The sequence below is a fragment of the Phascolarctos cinereus genome, unplaced genomic scaffold (genome assembly GCF_003287225.1).
Source record: "Phascolarctos cinereus isolate Bilbo 61053 unplaced genomic scaffold, phaCin_HiC Scaffold_7;HRSCAF=346, whole genome shotgun sequence".
In the NCBI taxonomy this organism is placed as follows: domain Eukaryota; kingdom Metazoa; phylum Chordata; class Mammalia; order Diprotodontia; family Phascolarctidae; genus Phascolarctos; species Phascolarctos cinereus.
In genome coordinates, this window is record NW_027556180.1 from 71,675,496 (window position 1) to 71,699,677 (window position 24,182).

At 39.1% G+C, this 24,182-nt stretch overlaps 1 protein-coding gene across 1 annotated transcript in view; it reads left to right on the forward strand.

Moving 5' to 3' along the window:
* BARD1 (BRCA1 associated RING domain 1) overlaps nt 1-19,289 on the forward strand; it is a 150,034-nt gene extending 130,745 nt beyond the window's left edge. Inside the window, 3 exon segments of the mRNA XM_021002840.2 lie at nt 12,792-12,889; nt 14,073-14,372; nt 14,374-19,289. Coding sequence (XP_020858499.1) covers nt 12,792-12,889; nt 14,073-14,372; nt 14,374-14,406 — 431 coding nt within the window. The 3' untranslated portion in view covers nt 14,407-19,289.
* Nucleotides 19,290-24,182: the final 4,893 nt, after the last annotated feature.

Genomic DNA, 24,182 nt, shown 5'->3' on the forward strand with positions numbered 1-24,182 from the left:
GTCCCAGGACTCCCCAACCTGTGTCTTTCCCTCGCTGTACCCTTTCCCCCTTCTTAAGCAATTACCTTTCCAGATGGTAAAAGCTTCTGTTAAAAAAGTTGACTGTGGTCCTTCCATCCATCCACAAGCTGCATGAGATTAGCATGCAAAGACAACTGTCATCACTGATGTGGGTAGGGATTGATTGATGACTTCGAATTAAACAGTGTTTGGGGAATTGTGTGGCTTACCTAAAAAGTGTTGCGATCAAGGGAAGGGAAGCCTAATGTGAAAGAGGGTAGGCATGATCAGGAATATATCTGGGCTAAAAGACACATTTAGTTTTAATAGGGTAGGTAGGTCATCTCTGTTTTTCTGACAAAATGACAGCTTCTGTCAGCATCTTAACTTTTAATGGAAAATTTGAAAAGTAGATAGGCTAAAATAAAAAATGCATTTTTAGAAAGACACTGACCCCCTTGAAAATGTACATTTGGCAAATTGTTCCTCTCTGGGTATTGGGGCCTGTTTCTGCAAAACCTCTTATTTAGACAGTATTGACCAATGACACCAGGTAATTTGCAGAGGCAGTTACAGGATGGGCCATTGTGTTTTGTGCTGCTTTGGAGAAAAGGGTCAAGTCGGTCCACTGAGTGAATGAGCTTAGTGGGAAATGAAGGTGTACTTTGTTTCAGAGTTTAGGTGGGGAAATAATATTTCAGCAAAATAAATGAATAAACCAAAAGTATTTATCTCAGCTACTGGAAAAAAAAATAAATACCAGGCAAGCTTTCATTTTATTTCATGATTAAGGTAAATATAGAAAAATAAAGGGGAAAAGCTAGACTACAGAGAAGTGTAATGATGTGATTGTGTATGTGTGTGAAAATCCTGACAGACTGTATTCAAAAGGAAAATGTTAAATAGTGTCTTGTTTATATTTCAGTATTTTTTCTTTTGAATGGTAAAACCATTTTTGTAATGATATGAAAATGAAAATCTAAAAAGCTTTAGGGCTGAATATTTTTTTAAATTTATCTCATGTTTTCAGAATCTGTTAAACAAGGTTAATTCCAGTTGGGAGAACATAATCTTTCTGAGGATTCCATTATCCTGAAGTTGAGTGAAACACCCTTTTTCCAGCCAGTATAGAATGGCTCATTCCATGTCAGAAGTCCTACATCTGTCAGTGCTTTGAATATTTTGACTTTCCAACAAATATGGAAAGTCATTTTCCCGTTGAATTTATTAAAAGTCTCTCTCCCAACCTTCCTTCAGTAATCAGTTTCTTTCAGTAGTGATTAGATTGTGAACTCCTTGAGGTCCAGGACTATCTTTTGTCTCTTTCTGTCCCCACAACTTAGGACAGTGACTGGCTCGTTGTAGGTGCTTAACAAATATTTATCAATTGATTGAGGGGGCACACTCAGTCTGAATTAAATGATGTGTTGACATATCTTGTGCTGGACTTTTGAAGTATCATTTGGTTTCTTTCTCATCTTAGAATATAGACTAACCAGTTTAGACCAAAAAATAATATATCCTCCCCACCCCCTCACTTTGTTTTCTAAGATTTTTAAAAAATAGTCTCAAAAAACTTCAATTTTTTTCCCCCACTTTTTAAAAAAATATATTTTTTCAGTAATGACAGACAAGTTTTTATAGAGGAGAAAGTCCCTATCTAAAAGTAGTAGAAAATATAGGTGTTGCTAGGAGACATTCTTGTTGAGTCAATAAAAACCCAGTGCGTTAGACCATCACTGGCTTATTAAGTGATTAACATTAATGTACCCGATTACTGAGAGGGCCCTAGCTTTTATTGATGCTGTGTGTCAGTGTATCACTTCTAACCATGGTCAGTTTGCCAAAGGGTACCATACCTTTGTTTTCTGCCAGTCCATTCTATTAGGTACTGTTTTCTTTTTAATTAAGCTGTTATTTGTCAAAGGGAGTTGATATATGTAAGTATTTTAAGTGTTGGAACGATAGGCCTATTCTCTTCTAAAATTTGTTCAGGAGTAGTGGTCATTAATTATGAATTTCTTATAAGGATTTAGAGTTTTAGTCAAAGTTTTTATTATTTTGTGAGTAATGTGGAATTTTGTTTTTAAGATTGTTAGTTTAATCTAAAAATTATTATTTTTCCCTCTCAATGTGTTTGCTTTGTTTTGTTTTTAAGGTTTTTTCCATCTATGCATTTTAGTAGGAAGGGCACTGGATATATGGAGCTGATGGGGCGCTAATGATGGACCCCTAAAAGGCCCTGGACTTTCCCACATGGCCCAGTCTGTGGCGTTTGCCTGAGGTGTCCATCCCAGTATAATCCTTTTTACTGCCCTTTCACTGGGGCTCTCCTGCCACTTAACTCCTTCCATTGTCTGCACCTGGCCCCACCCCAGGCTACTTGCCACTTTTTAATCCCATCTAGCTCTTCCCATAGTCTTTCTGTATAAAGTATCAGTCTTACTCTCATCAATTGGGCAGACTCACTAGAAGTCTGGCCCACTTATATTGGCAGCACAAATAAATTCGCTACTTAGACTGGAAGGCTTGAATGGTTAAATTCTTTCGAGGCAGACCTGTGCCTTGTACCCTTACGTTTTGGGATTCCCAGCACTTCTAGACCACAACATATGGTTCTCTGACCAAGAAAACTACCTAATCTCAATCCCTTCTCCAGCCAAGACTGGAAGGTATATAAGCCTTCCCTCTCTCTTCATCCCTTTTTTGCTCTACAGTTGGGGTCACTCTCCAAGCACCAAGGAAGGATTGGAGGTGCTTTTCTGGCCTGACACTCTCAAGTTGCATTGGGGTCAGACAGTTACTAGGCTATCTCAGACCTGGGCACATCTTCCAGAGAGTAGGGGACACCGTATCTATAAGCATGTGTCCAATTCTCTCAGTTCTCTATGTTGTGGTCTAGGGGTACTGAGAACCCTGAAATGCAAGGTTACTGGGCTCAGGTCAGCCTCGAAAGAATTCGACCACTCAAGCCTTCCATTCCAAGTAGCGGGTTTATTTGTGATGCCAATACAAGTGGGCCAGACTCCTAGTAAGTCTGCCCAACTGATGAGGGTAAGATTGATATTTTATGCAGAAAGACTATGGGAAGATCTACATGGAATTAAGGAATGGCAAGTAGCCTGGGGTGGGGCAGGTGCAGACAATGGAAAGAGTTAAGTGTCTGGAGAGCCCGGTGAAAGGGCAGCTAAAAGGATTATGCTGGATTGGACTGGATGCCTCAGGCAAAAAGTCCAGGGCCTATTAGGGGTCCATCATTAACTCAACATCAGAGCCTGAGGACTGGGTTCAAAGCCCACCCCTGCCACTTTCTACCTTTGTGACCTTGAGCAAGTTCATTTCACTTCTAGGCCTGAGTTTCCCTTGTAAAACAGGAGGCTTGGCCTTGAATGTAGCTATTCTCATATTATCTTATTCTCATATTATGAGTCTGTTCTTCCATATGATTTTATTAATGCAGGATCCAGTAATTCTTTTTGTACTGAGCTGTAGTGGACATAAAAGAAGAGTCTCTAAGGAAATTCAGTTTACCAAACTTGACTAAACAGCTGCTTCATTCTGTGAGACTAGAAATCCCTTGTTATGAGAAGAAAGGAAAAAGAATGTTCTGAATTAAGATTATTCCCTTCTGAGGAGATAGATATGCCTTAGCTTCCTGCTCAACTTGTGAGTACCTAGCACCTTTCCCCAAGGTGGGGACTATCCATTCTCTTGGCACCATTTTTTTATTATAGGAAAATAATGTGCAGGTGTTGAAATTTTCTATGACATCTCTGTTGGATTTCTAATTTGGCAGAACCAAGTGAAACCCACTTGAGGAAGCTTTAAACTTTCTGAAAAGTTCACATAAGGTTCCTTAGCATCCAGAATGATAAAATAGTCCTCTTCTATCCCAGAGGGTCATCCCCTGGTAAGAGGGAGGGCTGCTATTTCTCAATCATTTGGGGGCAGGATAGGAATGTCTAAAGATAAACAAGACGATAATCAGTGCACTCATTCCTGCTTCTTTTCCATTCTCTTCATCTAGTCAGAAAATGCACATAAATAAATGATGTGGTTATGAATTTGTGCTCCCTAAATTATCTGGCACTTTCATTCCCTTCATTTGGGAATTGTGGTAATTATCATAATTTTATTTTAAAATTATGGGAAATTTTGTCTTTAGAGACCTGGCAAGTCCATGACAAAAATAAGGTTAAGAACTACTCACTTAGACTGTAATAATTTAATGTTTATGTATGTATGCTATCTGTGGATGCAACACAGAGAAAAACCAAATGTGACAGTTTTAAAATTACAATATTTAGGTGGTTCTCCTCTAATGAAAATTGGCTTGAAGAAAGCATTTGCTCTGGGTGGACTTAGGAAATATAAATAGAAAAGATGTATATTCCAAACAGTCTTTAATGTCCTTAATTGACAATTTTTTTTTTGATTAAGTAGTCATCCCCTATTGAGTCAGTTTTGTGATTTAAAGTATCCATACCCAGAAAAATGGCTTACGGAAAAAAAAGACATGTTCCATATTAACTCTTAATAGCTCCTTTATCACATTAGTGTATAAATATCAGAAATACAAGTCACCTTTGGCATCCAAAATCCAAATTATCACTTTCTTATACTTTTACTAATACTAAAGGATTGTCACCTTAGTTGACAATTTTTAGAATATGTAAGGAAATTTGATCTAGGATTTTTTCTACCTATATTGGTTCCAGAGTGCTGACCACATATGATTTTTATCTGAAAAAATAATTGTTTACTTTTATTTTAAAAATTTTTAGTGGGGTTTATTGATGCTTTGTATACCACAGTAATTTCCCAATATACTCTTCCCTGCCTCCCTCCCTCCCAGAAGCCTCATTTATTTTAAAGAAAAAGTTGGTCAAAACCAATCCATCTGACAGGTTATGCAACACTTTATACCACCTTTCTCCCAAGAGGAGAGTAAATACCTCACCTGTCGTCTGGAACCAGGATTGATCAGTGTATTAACCTCAGCTTTCATTACTTTTACCTTTACATTATTCTAGTTAAATTATATATCTTGTTTTCCTGGTTCTACTATCTCTGTCTTACACATCAGTTCGTAACAGTCTTCCTGTGTTTTCCTGAATCCATTATATTTGTTGCTTTTTATGGCAAGGTAATCTATTAAACATGTGTCACGATTTGTCTGGCCACTCCCCCATTGAAAGGTGTATACTTTTTTTCCCTCAGTTTTTTTACTTCTACAAAAAGTGTTGCTATCAGTATTTCAATGTCTGTTCTGGTGTATAAATGGCTCCTTTCTGTCACTGACCTCCTTGGACCTTCCATAGGGTAACTTTTTTGGTTTAATTTCCAAATTATTTTCTAGAATGGTTAGACCATTTCACAGCTCCATCAACTTAGTATCATTGTGTTTGCCTTATAATTCCAGTGCCATCAATTTCGTTGGTGTGAGATGACACCACATCATTGTTTCCATGTATTATCTTATATATTTATCTTATTAGTGATTTGGAGCATGTAATCTAAGCATGGTTATAGATTGTATTTCTCGAAAATTTCATATTCTTTGAACGCATTTCTAATGAAAAATGGCTCTTAGTCATATATTTGTGTCTATTTCCTGTATTTCTCAGGTATCAAGCTTTAATTAGAGATGTTTAATGCCAAGAATAGAGGACTTAACTATATCTAGGAAGCCTGTTCTGATTTTTCTCCCTTGATCCCCAAACAAAATTCTTATCTTGATTTTGTATATCCTTATGAACGTGTCATCTCCCCTGATAGAATATAAGTTCTTTGAGGATAGGGATTGTTTCATATTTGTATGTTTCTCCAGTCCCTGGCACATAGTAAGTCCCTAAATACATTTATGTTGATTGATCTTTTGATTCAGACTTGGAAATCTTCCATGATGGAGTGGTCTGTACCTCTCAGGACAGCCCTAAATTTGATTTCTGCCAGCTCAGTTTTTTGGGGGGTTGTGTGTGTGTGTGTGTGTGTGTGTGTGTGTTGTTTTTAGGCAGTTGGGGTTAAGTGACTTGCCCAGGGTCACACAGCTAGTAACTGTCAAGTATTTGGTCTGAGGCAGGATTTGAACTCAGGTCCTCCTGACTTCAGGGCCGGTGTTCTATCTATTGCGCCACCTAGCTGCCCCTGCCAGCTCAGTTTTTGAGGCACCTCCTGAACTACTTTCACAGCTATTGGGCTACTTAAGGGGGTGGGTGTGTGTGTGTGTGTGTGTGTGTGTGTGTGTGTGTGTGTGTGTGTGTGTGTGTGTGTGTGTCTTTAGAGAGTTAGATATATGTATGAATACATACACATGTGTATATATACACAAATATAACTATACATGCACACACATATGTATACATAATTTTCTGTCATTTCTAACAAACACCAACAAATGTGAACACTTCCATATACAGAAAAGAACAAAAAAGAGGATTTTAGATGAAACTATCAATCTCCATTATGCACAGCTGTTTTTTTAAGTATATGCTAAATCCAGCACATAAGTCCAAAGCTGTCCCATTTGTCTGTTTCCCTTTGAGCCTACTTCTGTTCTTTCCTGCCATCTTAAAAAATGTTTTATTGATCTTTTTTATTGATATCTCTATCACTTAGCTCCCATTTCCTTCATTTTGCTCCCCCTAAATATTTTTTTAAAAAAACCCAACTCTTCTAGTTTGTCAAGGTAATACAGTCTGTCATATCCACCTCCAAAAGTGTCAGTCTCTTTGCCTCTTAATCAAGTGGTGGGAAATTTGCTTCATCATCAGTCCCTTAGAATCATGGTTGCTTTTTGCATTGATCATCATTATTAAGTATTTCAGAGTTTTTATTTGCTGTCTTACAGTTACCATGTTCTCCTGGTTCTGCTCCTTTCACCTGCATTACTTTATACAAGTCTTCTCAGGTTTCTCTGACTGCATTTCTTTTGTCAATAATATTCCATTATGTTCATATGCCATACAATGGAATGGCATTTTTTTCTAGTTCTTTGATACAACAGCAGTAGCCAAATGTTGATATTGTGTATATGGGTCATTTTCCTTTTTCCTGTGATCTCCATGTGCACAGTTTAATGACTTTTTGGATGTAGTTCCAAAATGCTTTCCAGAATGTTATACTGACTCATAGCCCACCAAAATGGCATTAATGTGTCTGTCCTCTGTTTTCCCCTCCAACAATTGTCATTTTCATTTTTTGTTCATTTTTGCCAGTCTAATGGGCATGAAGTGGAACCTCAGAATTGTCTTAATTAGCATTTCCATTATTAGTGATTTGGAGCATTTTTTTTCCCTGTAATTGTTTGTGGTTTGCATCTCTTTGAAGAATTGCTTGTGTCCAATATCTTTTGGTCGTAACTCCTGGAGTCTTCAGATTGGTTACATCTCAAGGGAATCCATATTGCCAGAATGTGGCACCCTGGGAGTCTCCCCAGAAGCATAAAAATAAAATGGAAATTCTCTAGTGCCAGTCTCTTCGTTCTTGCCTTGTGGTGCTATAAGGGGGCTGCAGAGGACTCTAGGAACCAGCAATCCTACCATAACTGGGGAGTTGTAGCATCAAGAGTCCCTATATTTCTTTCTTTGGTCTCCCAGAGAAACAGCTCTAGTGGTGATGAAGAGCATCTTGACCATCATGTGAACCAGGAGATCTGGCTTCTATTGTCAGGTAGCCTTGAGTCAGGAAGAGCTAGGTTCAAACCCTACCTCCGACAAAAACTAGCTTTGTGACCCTGGGCAACCTTTCTCAACCTCTGTTTCCTCATCTGTAAAATGGGGATAATATTAGCCCCAGTCTGCCATGGTTGTGAAGGTCAAGTGAGATAACATATAAAGTACTTTTGCAAATCTTTAAGTACTATGTAAATGCTATGTTTGTCATCATCATTGATAACTTGTTTATTATCATTATCTTCATCATTATTAGTCTCTGAGTTATTTGCCCTCTCTGGGCTTCAGTCTTCTCATCTGTAAACTGGGAGTAAATTAGAGAGTGGCAAAGTTATAGCATTTTGGACCCAGAGATGTCAGAGATCATCTTTATAGGTATAGCTAATAATCGTGGAGAAATAGGAGCTGGAGCAATACTTGCATTTAGGATCTTGAGTCTGGCTTAGTTTTTCCTCCAAAGCTCTTTATGCAAATTGACAAAACTTTTTTTTTCTTATCCTATATCAGTGACATGGAATCCTGAAACCTGCCCTTTTTTTTTCTTTGCCGTGAACTATCTGTGTGTAGCCTGTACTCAATTCACAGTAGATTGAATCCTGGTTGTGACATTTATTTGATTCTAAAAGCACTTTTTTGGGGGAGGAAACGTTCTGTTTCTTTGCCAGTGGGGCTTCCTTCTCATCATGGGTCAGGCAGCCTGTAATCCACCATCTGGATGGTCCCTTCTCCCTAGTGAGCAGCTTAGTGATTGCTGCAGTGCCTTGGACTAATAATTCTCCACAGCTGGTTCACGAGGCAAAGCCTTGCCAGATTCGCAGATGACCGTCTCATCTTGCCAGCACAGATGACAAAGACTTAAATTATTTCTTAGAACTTGGCTTATCTTTGTTGAGGTATTTCTGAGGTAGCAGGAATTCCTGAAGGGTTTTGAGTGTGGCCAGATTTAGGCTAAGTTAAGATTCAGTTTCATAGACCTCTTCAACACTGGCATTTTCCACTACAGGTCATTTTCAGTCAAATAAACATAGAGCCAAGGATTTCTCTCCATACTGTAAAACAGTTGATAGCCAGTATGTAATTCCAGTTCTCTACCAAAAAAAAGTTTGTATCTGCAGCCATGAGTTTCATTTTGATTAAATTTAATGTCATTGTAAATCAAATGTGAACTTTGTAACTTTCTAGATTCATAATTTATGTTTTGATTCTAAAAATAGATTAAAATAAAAAAAATCCATACCATAACTTTACTATCATAAGCATCTGTATAATTATTTGATCAGATTTTAGGTATATGTATGTAAATCTAAATATTTAAAGCAAATATTTAAATCTATTCTAAGTATTAAAGCAAGTATTTAAATTGGTGTTTTAAAAAACAGGTAAATGTCAGGTCATCTTCTGTTTTCTTGATTCCTTTTAATCAATCACTTGTTAAGTGAGCATTTGTTAAGTGCTTAATATATACCAGATACTGTGCTACTTGCTACTTCAGAAGCTAGAACAGCTGAGTTCTAGTCCTGTTTTACCTGTATCAGTGGGACATTGGCCATATCATAGAACTGTTGAAGCCTCAGTTTCTTCATATCTCACATTTAGAGTATTGGACTAATTGATCTTTGGTGTGTTCCATTTCCAGTAGTCTATGATATCACAAATTGCATTCTTTAAGAAGTGTGCTCCAAAACTTGTCTCTGATCTGATGAGAAAAAGGTTGGTAGTAGGTGATGCGTTCCATCTCCCTCTCCTCAGCTCTTTCCCCAGTACTGGTGATTGACCACAAGCTGTCCAGTTTGGCCCCAGAGTATACCCCCAGAAGCAGAGACAAGTGCTGCCATGTGCATACCCACAACTCTTCTTGGTGGGTGGTGGCAGACAGGCAGAGCTGCATTTGAAATCTGACACCACTTGTTCCAACGCTTGGAGTGCCACATTTCAGCCACAGGGCTCTGCCAGACCTGGGTCGGTGCTAGCTGCCGGCAAATAGCATGCAAGCAAGGAAAACCCCCTGCCTGGTGCCAGATCTTGGAGCGTTGCTAATAATGACAAGGCTGGGTTCTCTCCATCCCCTGCTTCTGAGCTGGTAAATAGGAGTATGCATCCAAGCCAATAGGAAAACATGATTAACTTGTGAGTTTGTTTGTTTCTTTTTTAAACCTTTTGAGAAGGAATTTTATTTTGTTTGGCAAATTAGAGTTCACATTGCACAGTCATTGAATTTTGTAGTGACAAGGGACCTCTGTGGCTATCTAGTCCAACCTGCACATAAAATAAAAACCAGTCACCTCGATTAGAATATATGCTTCCTGAGGGCAGGAAATGTTTTTTGAACATCTTTCTGCCCAGTGCTTAGAGCAGTGTTGAGCGTACAAGTAAACACCTAATAAATAAAGAATTTGTTGTCTTGTTGACTGATTACAACATACGCAACAAGCTTAAAGGGGTGGGGGAGGTGGTTCAAGACCATTTGGAAGACCCCCAAAGCAGGCTAGGCCTCTTTGGAATAGTTCCTATCATTAGTTCCATTCACTGCTCCCAATTTTGTGCCCACTCCCTTGGGGAAGGGGGGGGGCAAGCAGAATAAGTCTCCCCCTACTTCTAAGGGCATCCTTTCAAAGATTCAGACAACTCTGTTGTTTCTGCTGCTCTCCCTTCAGGTGTCTTTTCTCTGTGCTAAATTAATACTAGCTCACATCTGGAGAGAGCTTTACAGTGTCCCAAGCATTTTCCTCAAATGGCCAAAGGGTTTCTCAAGCCTTGTTTAGTTCTATCGAATAAGTATTTGTCGAGCAACTATTCCACACTGGCTACACAAGAAAATTAAAGATGCCATTCTACCCTTCAAGTAGCTTCCCACTTCTCATCAGAGAGATGAGACTTAACACAGGTTTGCAGTAGGCAACATTAGGAGAATATGTGATTTACTGCCGTGATGAATATTATTGACTCTTAAGAGTTCAGAGTATTCAGGGAAGGCAAAGAGAATAATGTGAATCAAAGTAGTTTGGAGAATATTTCATGGTTGATGTGTGTATTTTTCCTACTCTTTCGAATGTTGGTTCTACTCAACTCAAACATTAATTGCCTATTGTGTACAAGACCTAGAAGACAGCGTGGTATAGTCCATGGGGAGCCATCTTCAGAATCAGGAAGACCTGGGTTCAAATCTGGTCTTTAATACATGTTGGCTGTGTGACCCTGGGCAAGTCATCTAACCTCCCATTGCTCTGAGTCTAGGCGGTTCTCTAAGATTATAAGTTGAAGCGATGGTACTGACCTATATTGGTAGAAATGCTGAAATCACAGGTCCGTTTCCATTTCCTATTCTTATTCTGTGTGAAACTGTGCCTACCACCGTTGTGAATCCAAAGTCAGTCGCTAGGGGTAGAGAAAGATGTGGTAAGGAAGCCAGGGATTCTGTGAGGTGGCAGTGAGAGAGTGAATTACAGACATGGAAAATTTACTTTACAAAGCCTCAAAGGGTGGGAGGTAAAATGTTGTATATGGAGAATCGTTAGTTATCCGGCTATTTGGAATAAGTCAAGGTGTGTGTGTGTGTGTGTGTGTGTGTGTGTGTGTGTGTGTGTGTGTGTGTGTGTAGAGACACACACATATATATAGACACACAAACACACTATGTATCTGTCTATATATATATATATACACTATATATATATATATATATATATATTTTTTAAATGCCTACTATGTGCCAGTACCTGATATATATGTGTGTGTGTGTGTGCACACATAATTTAAAATACCTACCTGTGTTAGGAACTGGGGATACAAGTAGAATCAGTGGAGCAATCTCTACTCTTGAGGAACTTACGTTCTTACGTGAGGGAAGATAAGAGAAGGGTAATTATAAAAGCTCATGGATGAGAAATGGATTATTGTGTGTGAAGAGCAGAGAAAAGGCCAGTTTATATCAGAGCCTTGGAGATTACCCATGATTAGGGGATATGAACTGAGAAGGAGCAGTCAGACATTAGTCAGAGAACCAAGAGAGTATTGTCATAAAAACCCAGGAAAGGATAAGAGTACCCAGGAGGAGAGGGCTTGTCAGCAGTGTTTAATGCGGCAGATAGGTTAAGGATGAAGACAGAAGAACCGTCAAAGTTGTTTGCATGTTGTCTCTCCCATTAGACTTTAAACTCCTTGGAAGCAAGCAGTGCCTTTCGTTGTATCCTAAGGGCTTGGCACAAACCCTGCACCAATAATAAATACTTATTGATTTAATTTGACCATCAGATTTAGCAACTAAGAGATCAGTGGTAACTTTGGAGGGGGCAGTTTGAGTTTTGTGATGAGGTTGAAAGCTAGATTATAAAGGGCTGAGATGTGAATGAGAGGAGAAGAGGTAGAAAGAGTGAGTGTAAATTTCATTCATTCTTTTTTTTTTCTTCTAGGAGTTTGAGGAAAGGAATGAGAGATATAGCACATTATTTTGAGGGGAGGGGAGGATCTAGTGAAGGTTTTCTAAGGATGGCATGTTTGGCATGTTTTAAGGCAGTAGTGAAGCCACAAGGAGCCAGAAAAGGTGTGAAAGGGGGTTACATAAGAAAAAAGACTAGAATGGGGCAACTAGATGGCTCAGTGGGTAGAATACTGGTCCCGGAGTCAGGAGGACCTGAGTTCAAACTGTCTCAGACACTTGACACTTATTAGCTGTGTGACCCCCGGCAAGTCACTTAACTCCTTTGCCTAGGGGGGGAAAAAGGAGAAAAAAGAAAAAAGACTAGAAGGGTAGGTTGATCACTCTAAAGTTACCATGTTTTATCGTTCTTTGTGTATGTGTCCATGTATATGTGTGTGTGTGTTCCACTTAAAAGAATATTGTGGCTTAAATTCTTCAGATGAGAGACCCAATTTCAGTGTTTGTTTTACTGCTTTTGAGAAGAAATTCAAGCCAAGAAAATTGTTCCTCTCTCAGATTGGCTTTTTAAATACATAAGATTTCCATTTCTAGTGTGGCAACAAAGTAATAATATTGCTATAAAGAATAAATATATTAACTCCTCCAGACAGTTATGTGATTTCTGTCAAACATCTGTGGTAAAGGCATGCTGCACAGCTGATATGCTTGTTACTTTTTTAATCCTTCTCTTCTCTTTCCAGGGGTAAAAGCCTGTCTAGAAAGCAGAATGTGTGAACTAGAGGAAAAGTATGAAATGCCTGGTGGTCCACAGAGAAGCAGGCTCAACAGAGAACAGCTGGTATTTTCCTTCTCCTAGGTTTCATCATTGTTTTTGTTCTGATGATGGCGTATATCATCATCATCGCTTAATATTACCATCACTGCTGCCATGAAAAATGGCCCTTGCCCTTTTCTCAAGTAGAGTCGACTGATTAAAATTTTAATTGTGCTTATTTCAAGCGCTTGATTCTGAAAGATGGTCATGATGTGCAGTAAAATCCAAAAAGGTAATAATTTCATACTGTTAATGGATTTCTGGCATCTCGAATATTCCCATAAACCTTTCAGAATCTGAGGTAAGTCTCAAATACAGGAAATAGCTCAAAAGAAGACTTACAGCTGCTGCTTGGATTTAACCACCATGTGTCTTCTTTGCCATGTGTCCCTATTTAATAGGCAATCTGAAGTTCCATTGTCCATTTGATTTTTACGTCTGTTGGAAAATTACAAGGGACCAACTACTAAAAACTTCTTTAATGAGGGAAGGTATCATAAGAGGGAGACATGAGGAGGCTTTTTTATGAGCAAGTTAAGATTGGACAGTCTACTGAGTTCCAAGAATTCTCAAAGCTCTCCCTAGCCTTGGTTCTCATAACCTAAAAGTCCTGCTTGCTTCAGCTCCCCATTAAGAGTAACTCTGCATCCCTAGAGGCCCCTACCTGACTGTATGGCCCTGGAAAATGTGGGGTTAAGGATATTCAGATTTGATCATGTTGGGGGAGGGTTACCTACTGTCTACTGTGCTAATCATTTCTAGTATAGTTTGCAATCAGCATTTCTAAATCTGAAGGACTGGCTTAGAGGTTCTGGGACTCCAGGTTCCATCAGACATGCCCAATCCAGGCAGTCATTTACAATAAACAGAGAGGAAGTGTTTTTTTTGTTTTTCTTTTTAACATTTGCAAAACCTGCCTAAGGATAAGGAACTATGGATAAGATTTAAAAATATGAATGAATGAATAAATTAGGTAATTTACTAAGATATTGGAGGTTAAATTTAGAAATTAGGATTGCTTATCCATACATGCATTTTACCTCAGCCCATAGTTGGGTGGTTTAGGTTATCATTTTTACAAATTGTCTGTCTCAATTGATTTCCCAGCTGATGCTAATTTTTCTTTTATTCCCCTTGTTCACCTAAAGCACATAATTCTCGGCATGTTAGTTTCCCATTAACAGATTTTCGCTTTATTTTCTTTCAGCTGCCAAAGTTATTTGATGGCTGTTACTTCTATTTTGAGGGGACTTTCAAGCATCATTCCAAGGATGAGCTTATAAAACTGGCCAAAGCATCTGGAGGGCAGGTTCTCAATAGAAAGCCAAAACCAGACAGTGACGTGACTCAGACGATCAATACAGTATCATACCATGCCAGACCTGACTCTGATCAGCGGTTCTGCACACAGTATATCATCTATGATGCCATCTCTAATTATCATCCAGAGAGGGTTCGTCAGGGCAAAGTCTGGATGGCTCCTTCCAACTGGTTTATAGACTGCTTGAATGTCATTTCAGGTGCTCCCTGTTACCAAGTGAAAGCCACACTCTCCCCCAGATGAGCACAATTTCACCTGGGATTTGGGGCAGAAACACGGCAGCTATACTTAGCTTTGTTGACCAGTCACATTGTTGTGAAGAAGTTGGCACCATTCAAGATTTGTCTTAGTCGAATTTTTAAAATCTATTTTGTTAGTGCTTATTTGTGAATATTAGAATTCAGTACATGTTTTCCACTTAGATACTGTGACTGCTTTGAAAAGGTGACCTTTGGTTTGATATTCATTATGTCATTCTGTGAAAATCATCAGCTTTTGGAGATCAATGAAAGTATATCATCAGAACCACTGGTGAAATGTATGCAAGTTGTATCATTACTGTCAAGCCACTTAATGGGCTTTGATGAGAAACTCACACCTGCCATAATGAGAACTTATTGTCATACAGGAGGCAGGGAATTTTCTGAAAAGATTTATTCTGAAAATGCTTGAATGAGAATGCAAAGAAAGTACATATTTGATCCAACTAATCACAGATTTTAAATGCTTCACTATTCTCTTGTGTCTGTATTGGACTTCCATGTGTTCTTGCATTTGGCTTTATTATTATTTACTTGGTTGTCTGTCTTCAGTATTTTGCTATTGGGAAAAAAATCATGAGGCTAAGACACAGTTATTTGTGTGCATGTATATGTTAAGAAAATCAAGAGTGAGCTAGTTCCCTTTTACATAATAATTCATTATTGACTATTACATTATGGCATTATTTTGTATAGCTGAAATACATGTCTCAATAGCAGTTGGTGAATCTCGTTTCAGTATCAATATTAATTTCTTGTTGGGTCTTAAACACTGGTCGTATCAATTAGAGATGCTTTTATATAATAAATAGAATTGGGACTCAATCTAAACTATTTGGCTTCACAAATGATTATAAAATAAGTTTTTTTTTTTAAATTTAGGATATACTTTGTGGTCTGTATACACCATTTAATTCACAAGATCATAGGATTTAGAGTCAGAAAGAATCTTGGTGAGGGGGAGGGGCTCTAGATAAGAATTTAGTGAAGCCTGTGTTCTCAGGATACTATTTTTAAATGAATAAAATACATAGAATTACAAAGGAAACTAGATTATATGGAAAAAGTTATCAAAATATAAGGGGGAAAAAGGTTCAAGGATCCCAGATTAAGAACCCCGGACCTCATCCACCCCTCTCTTTTATAGATGAGCAAACCAGGGCACAGAGCACAATGAACTGAGTTCCCTAAGGTCACGCAGATACTAAATAGCAGTGCCAAGATTCAAACTCAGATCTTTGACCCATTTGCTGGGGAAGAGCATTATTCTCATTTGCCAAATGAGGAGTTTCCAAGATCCCTCCTGACCTTAAATGTCTGTGACTGTAGCTATCCTCAATTTTATTTCTATAACACTTGATAATCTATTCTCATTTGATCCATCTCAGCAACTTGTGTGGCACTTTTGAGGTAGATAGTAATTTTATTAAAAGTGAAAGTTTTAAGTGATTTTTTTCCAAGGTCATGCACATGCAGTAACAATTCACATATTAGGCTTTGGACTCTGAATAGCTTTCCTTCTATTTCCACACAGTTTCGCGCTGCTTAAGATGGATCTGTTTCTGCATTAATCAAAGCAGGAATTATATATAAAGTCAGATAGTGTTTTCTTACTTATAAATATTATGTTAGCCTTCCTTTTACCCGTGTACACCAGCTTATAGAGACCTGATATATGCCCTTTCAATACAACCTGTCTTGAATCTTGGGTAATGAATCTATTCAGTTGCCATATCTACCATCAGTGACATGTTAGATGCTAAAAAAATTTCATTCTCATGGAGAATAATGAACACCACTGTGCTGGGTCAAGAGCGAGAGATGAGATCATATCTAGATTAAATAATTGAGAGCTCTGAGGGATCTTCGATGTCACTTCTGATTTAGAGCGAGCTTTCTGTCTTTTCCATTACCTGTTAAGCTATATTTTTGAGACAAATTTGCATCTCTTCTCTCCATCCTCTCCACCCTCATCAAGCAAACATGGTACAATGGGAAAAGGAGTGACTCTTGGATTTGGAGGGCCTGGGTTCAAATCTTACTTCTGATATTTGCTTATATGACCCCAGGTTCTTTGCCTATAAAAGGCAATGGACCTCTGAGGTTACTTCCGGCTTGATACCTATTCTCTTATTTGGATTCATCAGTTACTTTTTGAAGTCTTTTACTCTAACCCATTAATTCGTGGGCTCTGGCTTTTCTCTTTGGGTCCTCTCTGTTTATTAATAATTAGCTTCATTTTCTAGTTCTGTGATTTTTGTTTCAGTGATACGTGGCTCCTGTCAGCCCTTGAAAGCTTCTGTTGTACCGCCTGTATCAGTAATTTTATAGTTTAGGTGCGTGCTTGAACATCTCTTTTGTATGCCTCCAAGACCAGACTGAGAGTCAGGAGACCTGGGTCTTAGCCCTGTCTTTTCTGCTCACTAGCCCAGTGCTTTGGGCATTTCACTTTAAGCTCTCTGATCATACTCAGTATTCTCCAAAGAATAATAATACGACTCTAAACTGCATGGAGGCAGTGATTGCATCTTTACTCTTTTTATCAACACAAAACCTCCCCTTTTTGTAGTTTTGCTGAATAAGTAATGCTAGCTCTATGGTTTATCACCATTCCAGTGCTCAAATGCAGCACAGATTCAGTCTTTCTTTGGCAGAATAATGTTCCTTCCAGGTGGAGGTGGCACCAGGGACAGCTATAGGATACCAGACACATATATAAGGGACTGGTTAGGGTACTGGGGAAGAGATACACATACTCATGTCAAGGAATGAGAAATTGTGGTTGCATCCTTCTCATATCCTAAAGCCTTACCTGGAAAAAATTCAAACTAATTAAAGTTACAAAAGGCAGCCAGCCTTGTTAAATCTACCAGCATTAGTATCAGCTTTTCCCTTAAATATCCCAGTACATGCTTCCAACTACTCATGTGGATACTTGGCAACCAGGTAGTGTTGTAGATGGAGTACCATAAGATCTGAGTTCAAGTCCTGACTCATACTCATTAGCTGTGTGAATCTGGGCTCATCATAGCCCAGAGTCTTTTAACCTTTCTTGGCCTTAGTTTTCTCCTTTGTAAAATGGAGGTAGTGATAGCACCTACCTCTGAGGGCTGTTGTGAGGATCATATGAGATATTTGTCAAGTCATCTTCCTGAGTTCAAATCTGACCTCAGACATCTACTAGCTGTGTGACACTGGGCAAGTCACTTAACCCTGTTTGCCTCAATTTCCTCATCTAACAAATGTGCTGAAGAAGGAAATGGCAAACCTTTCCAGTATCTTGGCCAAGAAAATCCCATATGTAATCACAAAGAGTCGGACTGAAACAACTGAAAAACAAAATATGAATGCTAACTATTCCTCTTTCATCAGTTCTGAAGCAAGTAGTCCAAGTATTGTGTCCACTAAATAAATAGGGAAATGGAAGGTTTAAGAGCTTGTACCTTTATGCATTTAGTTGTCATGCAGCTCGCCACAGAACCTAGGCTTTAGAAATGGAGAACTCCTAGAGCTGGGACAGACCTCAGAGATAAGAAGTCAAATGATTTACCTGCAGTCACTGAGCTAAGAAGTAACATAGTTGGGACTCCCAGTACAAGTGTTCTTACTCTAGATGCCAGGTCTCATAACTCCTATTCAGTGCCCTCTTTACATTATTGCATTCCAGCTGTTGTTCTGTGTTCTAGGAATGATGCTGAATGCTGGAGATAGACAAAAGGGAGATTCGGTCCCTTCTCTCAAGGTCTTTCTGTTTTAATATGAGAGAGGTACTTACATGGATATAGACAATACATAAAGAAGACATCAGGTAAGCTTGGATGAGAGGGGGAACCAAGAAAGTTCCTGCAAAAAGTGGAGTATTAAAGAAAACCAGGGTTTCCAAGAGGCAGAGGTGAGGACGCAGAGTATTCTGGGCTTGGAGAGCAGGATGAGGGCACAAAGATGGAGAACAGCAAGGGGACCAGTAGGAATTGACCATAAGGTGCATGGAGGGGATCGATGTATAAGAAGGTGAAAGGAGTAGGAAGGAACCAGGCTGTTAATAGTTTTAAATTCCTAATGGAGGTGTTTATATTGATCCCAGATATATTACAACAGAGAGCTACTAGAGTACCTGCTTCCAGTGATCCCCTTGGGCACAGATAGCATTAGCAGAAAGAATCTAGAAGTCATTGCTAAAAATTACAAAGTTGTAAATAAGAAAGACCTTAAGACTGGGATTCTTAACCTTTCTTGTGTCATAGACCCCTCGGGCAGTCTGGTGAAGTCTGTGGCCTCCTTTTCAGAATAATGCTTTTAAATACATAAAATAGATAGGATCACAAAGGGAACCAATTGTATTGGAATAAATATATAATTTTTCCCCATCCAAGTTCATGGATCCCCTGAAAACTGTCCCATCGATCCCAGGTTCAGAACCCCTATTGAGGAACTGCTATCCTTTCCCAGCAGGCTGCAGTACTCTGGACCTCTCCATCACTGCCCCCTCTCCATCTCCCCCTCACTTTTGTAAGTTGTCTTCTATTAGATTGTGAGCTCCTTGGGGGCAGGGACGATCTTTTTCACATGTATGTTCCCAGCGCTTAGCACGGTATCCATTTATTGACTGACTGACCCCAGTTATGTCTGCCAGAAATCGAGAGCTTGAGCTGGCAGTATTTCAGTCAAGTTAGAAGGAGCTAAAAAGATTAAGGCTTAATTCCCTATATATTCACACCCAGGACCAGGATCAACTGGTAAGTCTTCTAAGGATGTGTAAACTTTCCTTTTTGCTGTTTTAATGTTTCCTGTCTCCTTGTGGTCTTTTGGTAATAAAACTTCTCAAAGGAACCTGAAAACAAAAGGTTGTGCTCTTTTTTCCAAGAGTAACATTAAGAATAACAGAATCAGGATCATCTCTTTAGGGCTGAAAGGGACCTTGGAGGCCATCAGGTGTCACCCTCTATTCTTACATATGGGGAAACTGAGGGTAGAGGTGAAATAATTTGCTTGGAGTTACACAGCTAGTAAATTTTTGAGGTAGGATTTAAAGGGAGGTCTTCCTGATTCCAATCCCAACACAAGTCAGTAAGCATTTATTAAGTGTGTACTATGTGTTAGGCACTGGGGATACAAAGAAGACACATGCACACACACGCACACACACACACACACACACAAATAGTCCCTGCTTTCAAGGAGCTCATGTTCTCCTGGCAAGATGACATGCAAATAACTATGTACAAACGCACAAGGTAAATTGGAAATAATCTGAGGGAAGGCATTGAGATTGGTAACGACTGGGAAAGACTTTAACTGAAACGTCAGGGAGGCCAGGAGGCAGGGATGAAGACGAAGAGAATTCCAGACATAGGAGTGAGACAGTGAAAATGTTTGGAGTTGGGAGATGGAGTACAGGTTGCAGAGATCAAGGATGAGAGCTGATAGAAGACTATTAGTTTGAACAATTAAGAGCTCATTGGTAACTTTGGAGAGAGCAGTTTCACTTGAGTGATAAAATCAGAAGCCAGACTTAAAGAGAGGTGAAATAGTGAGTGGAAAGGAAATGGAAACACCAATTATAGATGGTCTTCTCTATCCATCGTACCACTTAGCTGTCTCAAAGCTTGTATCACTTCCCCAAAACAAAGCTAGATGAGAATACTCCTAAAGAGGACAGATGGTAATGATAAGAATTGAATAATCAATGAGCCATGTTCAGGGACATGCTAGTGAAAGAAAAAGGGGTAGTGAACTTGTGATGATAGGTAGATAGATAGATAGATATACACATATGTGTGTGTATGTGTATGTATATATACATATATATACATACACACATATACATATATAAAATTATATTTTTAACCTCTTTTTTTTTTGGTAGTTATATCTTTAACTTTTCTTCATTACCCAATTTCAATTCTATTCTAAAATGACAAGTGTGAGAATTATCAGGTGCCATTTTATTTTAAGATGGGAGACAACCATCTGTTGACCTGTTGGTATATCTTTTTTTTTCTTTTTTTTGGAGAGAGAGAGTGGGTCTTCTGATCTCACCAAGGCCAGAAGTGCAAAAACTACTCATGGACCCAATCCCACTGCTGATCAGAATGGAATCTTTGACATGCTGCATTTCTGACTTGGCCTCATTTTCCATGGTTTTCCTTAGGTAGCCTAGTAGCCCCTCAATTTTAGGGCTCACTTTATTGGCACAGCACTTAGTGAATACAGCCAGTCAGCTTTAGTTTTGTTGCAGCTCAGACCTCTAAAGCTCAGCAATCCAGCAGCCTCAACCTTCCTTCTATAGCAAAGATGGCAGGTGTGTGCCACCCAGCCCTGACCTGTTGGTTTATCTTGACAGTATCATGATCCGAAAAGCTCTCTACAAGTTAGTCCAATGGATCCAATCTAATAAGATGAAATGTGTTATAGGCCAATGGACAGTTCTACATTTGGGTTCGCAAAATCAACTTCACATGTGTAGTATGGAACAAGTACAGGTAGACCAACATGGAAGAAAAAAAAAACTGGGAGTTTTGGTTGACTGCAAGGTATTTGTGTTTCTACAACGTGATCTAGAAGCCACAAAAGTTAATGTGATTTTAGACTGTTTTGAGAGGCTTAGGATCCAGGACTTGAGGGGTCATGGTCCCATGGATCTTACTGGAGTACTGTGCTCCATTCTAGGTACCATTATTATTTTTTTTAAAAAGAAAGTATGCTTTAATCTGTATTCAGACACCATCAATTCTTTCTCTGGGGATGGATAGCGTTTTTCATCACAAGTCCTTCCGAGTTGTCTTGTTTCATTGGATTGCTGAGAACAGCTAAGTCATTCACAGCTGATTATCTTGCAATATTTGTTATTTTGTACATTTCACTTTGCATCAGCTCCTGTAAATCTTTCCAGGTTTTTCTGAGAGTATCCTGCTCATCATTTCTTATAGTATAATAGTATTCCACCATAAGCACATACCACAATTTGTTCAGCCATTCCTTGATGGGCATCCCCTCAATTTCCAATTGAAATGATGTAGTGTATGATTATGCCTTTCAGTTTCCTTGGGAATTGATAAACTTCTTTCAATGCAATTTCAGATATGGGTTTCAGCTTCTAGAATGCCAGAAATGAAAGAGGAAAAAAGATAACCTAGGGTTAATGGAAAAATCTCATTCTTCCATTTTGAAAGGAGCATTAGGGCATTGATCTATGCATAATACCCTTTGCCAGATCCCACCAATTATACTTTGACAATCAGATCTAGCCCTCCTGAACCCCAGGTTAACACACCCAAATCAAAAACGACTAACAATGGACACATGTACGTGCACATAGGTAAACAGTAACCAAAATATGTAGGTAAGCTCCCACCCAACACACCTCTGTAGGTACCACATTTTTAAGAACGTATGTAAGCTAGATCCAGAAGAAAGAGACCAGGATGGTGAGATGAGGCAAGACCATGCCATAAGAGAACTGGTTCAAGGAAAAAGGACTTTAACCAAGAGAAAAGAATGCTTAATGGGCCCATGATAAGCATTTGAATTGGTGCTCTATGGATGATAGATTAGCCTTGTTCTTAGCTTTAGAGAGAAGAACTAAAAGTGCTGGGGGTGGGTGGAAGTTATAAAGCCGCAGGTTTAGCCTTTAAAAAGCAAACAAACAAAATTTTCTAATGACGTGAACTTTCTAAAAGTAGAGTGGACTGTTTCAGGAGGTGGTGGCTTCTGCCTCCCTGGAAGTGCTCAAGCAAAGACTGGATGTCAACTTTTCAGGGCTATTTTATATAGTATTCCTGTTTTAGACATGAGTGAAGCCAGAGTGTTAGACTGAATCTAATCAGATGAAATTAAATAAGAACAAATTTAATACATTGGGCACAAAGAAATTCTACTTTCCAAGTACAAGATGAGAGAGTAGACTATAAGTTCAATATGGGTAAACAGTGTGGTGTGACAGCCAAAAACGAATATGATTTTGGACAGCTGAAGAAGCTTAGAATTCTTCAAAGAGAGATAGGGCCACATGGATCAAGGATGAGTGAAGAGAATGAGGAAAACAGTATTCCTAATGACTACAACAATGAAAATGGAAAGCGCACCACCTCCACTAACAACAGTTAACAAAACAAAACTGTGAAACTGAATGCTGCGTAATTATAATGATCAGGCTTGTCTCTGAAGATGTAAAAGCATACACCTTGATGAAGAGGTGGGAAAAAAAAACAAAAACACAAGAAGCTTAGAATCCAAGGAGTTAATAATTCCCCTGTCCTCTGCCCTCATCAATCATCATGTTGAATTTGCTCACTCCTCTGGAATATTGTGTTCAGCTATGGACGTCATGGTTTGAGAAAGACATGGATAAACTGAAGGAGATGAGTGTCTTGAGTTTCTGTCGTATGGGCATGGGTTGAAGGGACTGGGCTTGTCTAGACTGGAGATCAGAGTATTTGGGGATATTTCAAGGGCTGGGAGTAAACTCATTCTGTTAGGTCCCAGAGGGCAGAACAAGGTGGGAGATGAAGAGTCTAATTCATATTTGATGTTAAGGGAAGGCTTTCTAATGAAATCATGGATGATCTAGTGGTTAGAGCAGTTCAAAAGTAGATTTGGCTGCCTTGAGAAGTGGGGGCATCCTCCTCTCTGAGGTCTTTGATCAGAGGCAGTATCACCATTGGGCAGATATAGTAAGGATCCCTCTTGTGCCTGGATGTAGTAGATGGCTGCTGAGATCTCTCCTCCAAGCATCACATTCTGTGATTCTATGCCCTTGGTGACCTCTGACCTCTAGTGCAGGTCTACACTTCTTTAATTCAGCGAAGAAGCAGCATGGTACCATAAGTCACCACCTCTCTGGGCCTCAGTTTCCTAGATTTCCATGATCCTTTCCTGCTCTCTATTTTCATTGGCTAGATAGGATTTTTAAAGTCCCTTCCTGCTCTGTGATGCATAAAGGTGAACCAAACGGTAGCATTGTGATGAATATTTTACTATTCATATCCCTCCCTGCTTGCCTGCTGGCTCAAATGAAGTTAGCTGCATATTCTCCACCGCCAGGATCAAGATGTAGGTCTTTTCCCTGTTTTTATACCTTGACTAGCTTTTGATCTTAACCTTTGGAGACAAAGAGTTTTCTGCTTTAGAATCCCCTGTTGTATTCGGAGTATTTTCTATAGAACTTCAAAGTACTCCCCAGGCCAGCAGCTGTCATGCTACTTTTCTACAGAATGATGGACTGTGTACACCATTTAAAACAGTGAGATCTGTAGCTTCTAGTTGGCTTAAATATTTAAAATATGCAAATTAGAAAATGAGCCTGAATTGATTGTTCTGATTTGCATATGAGCTGATGACAGGCTTCAAATGTAAGTTCTAAAATCCCCTGGCTTTTAGGGGCCAGATATTAAAAATAGAACATGAGAGCTGGAAGGGACCTTTATCAGTCATTTCATTCAGCCCCTCAGAAGGCAGACTGCTGAGACCCAGAGAAATTAGATCACTTGCCCAAGATCATACAGCTAGTTGGTGGCAGGGCAGGGAGTAGAAATCAGGTCTTCCAATTCCCAACCTAGCATATTTCCCACCACCATGCTGTTCCCCAGCAAGGACGCTCTGCCCGTTACTTACATGAAAAGTGTACAGTCCTAGCTTTGGAGTTGATTTTTTTTTCCTGTCTGCTTGTGGTATTGGCTATTGCTGCAGGTGGTTTGGAAGCTATGGGATAGTTTTAGCAGAATGACTTTGAAAAGGC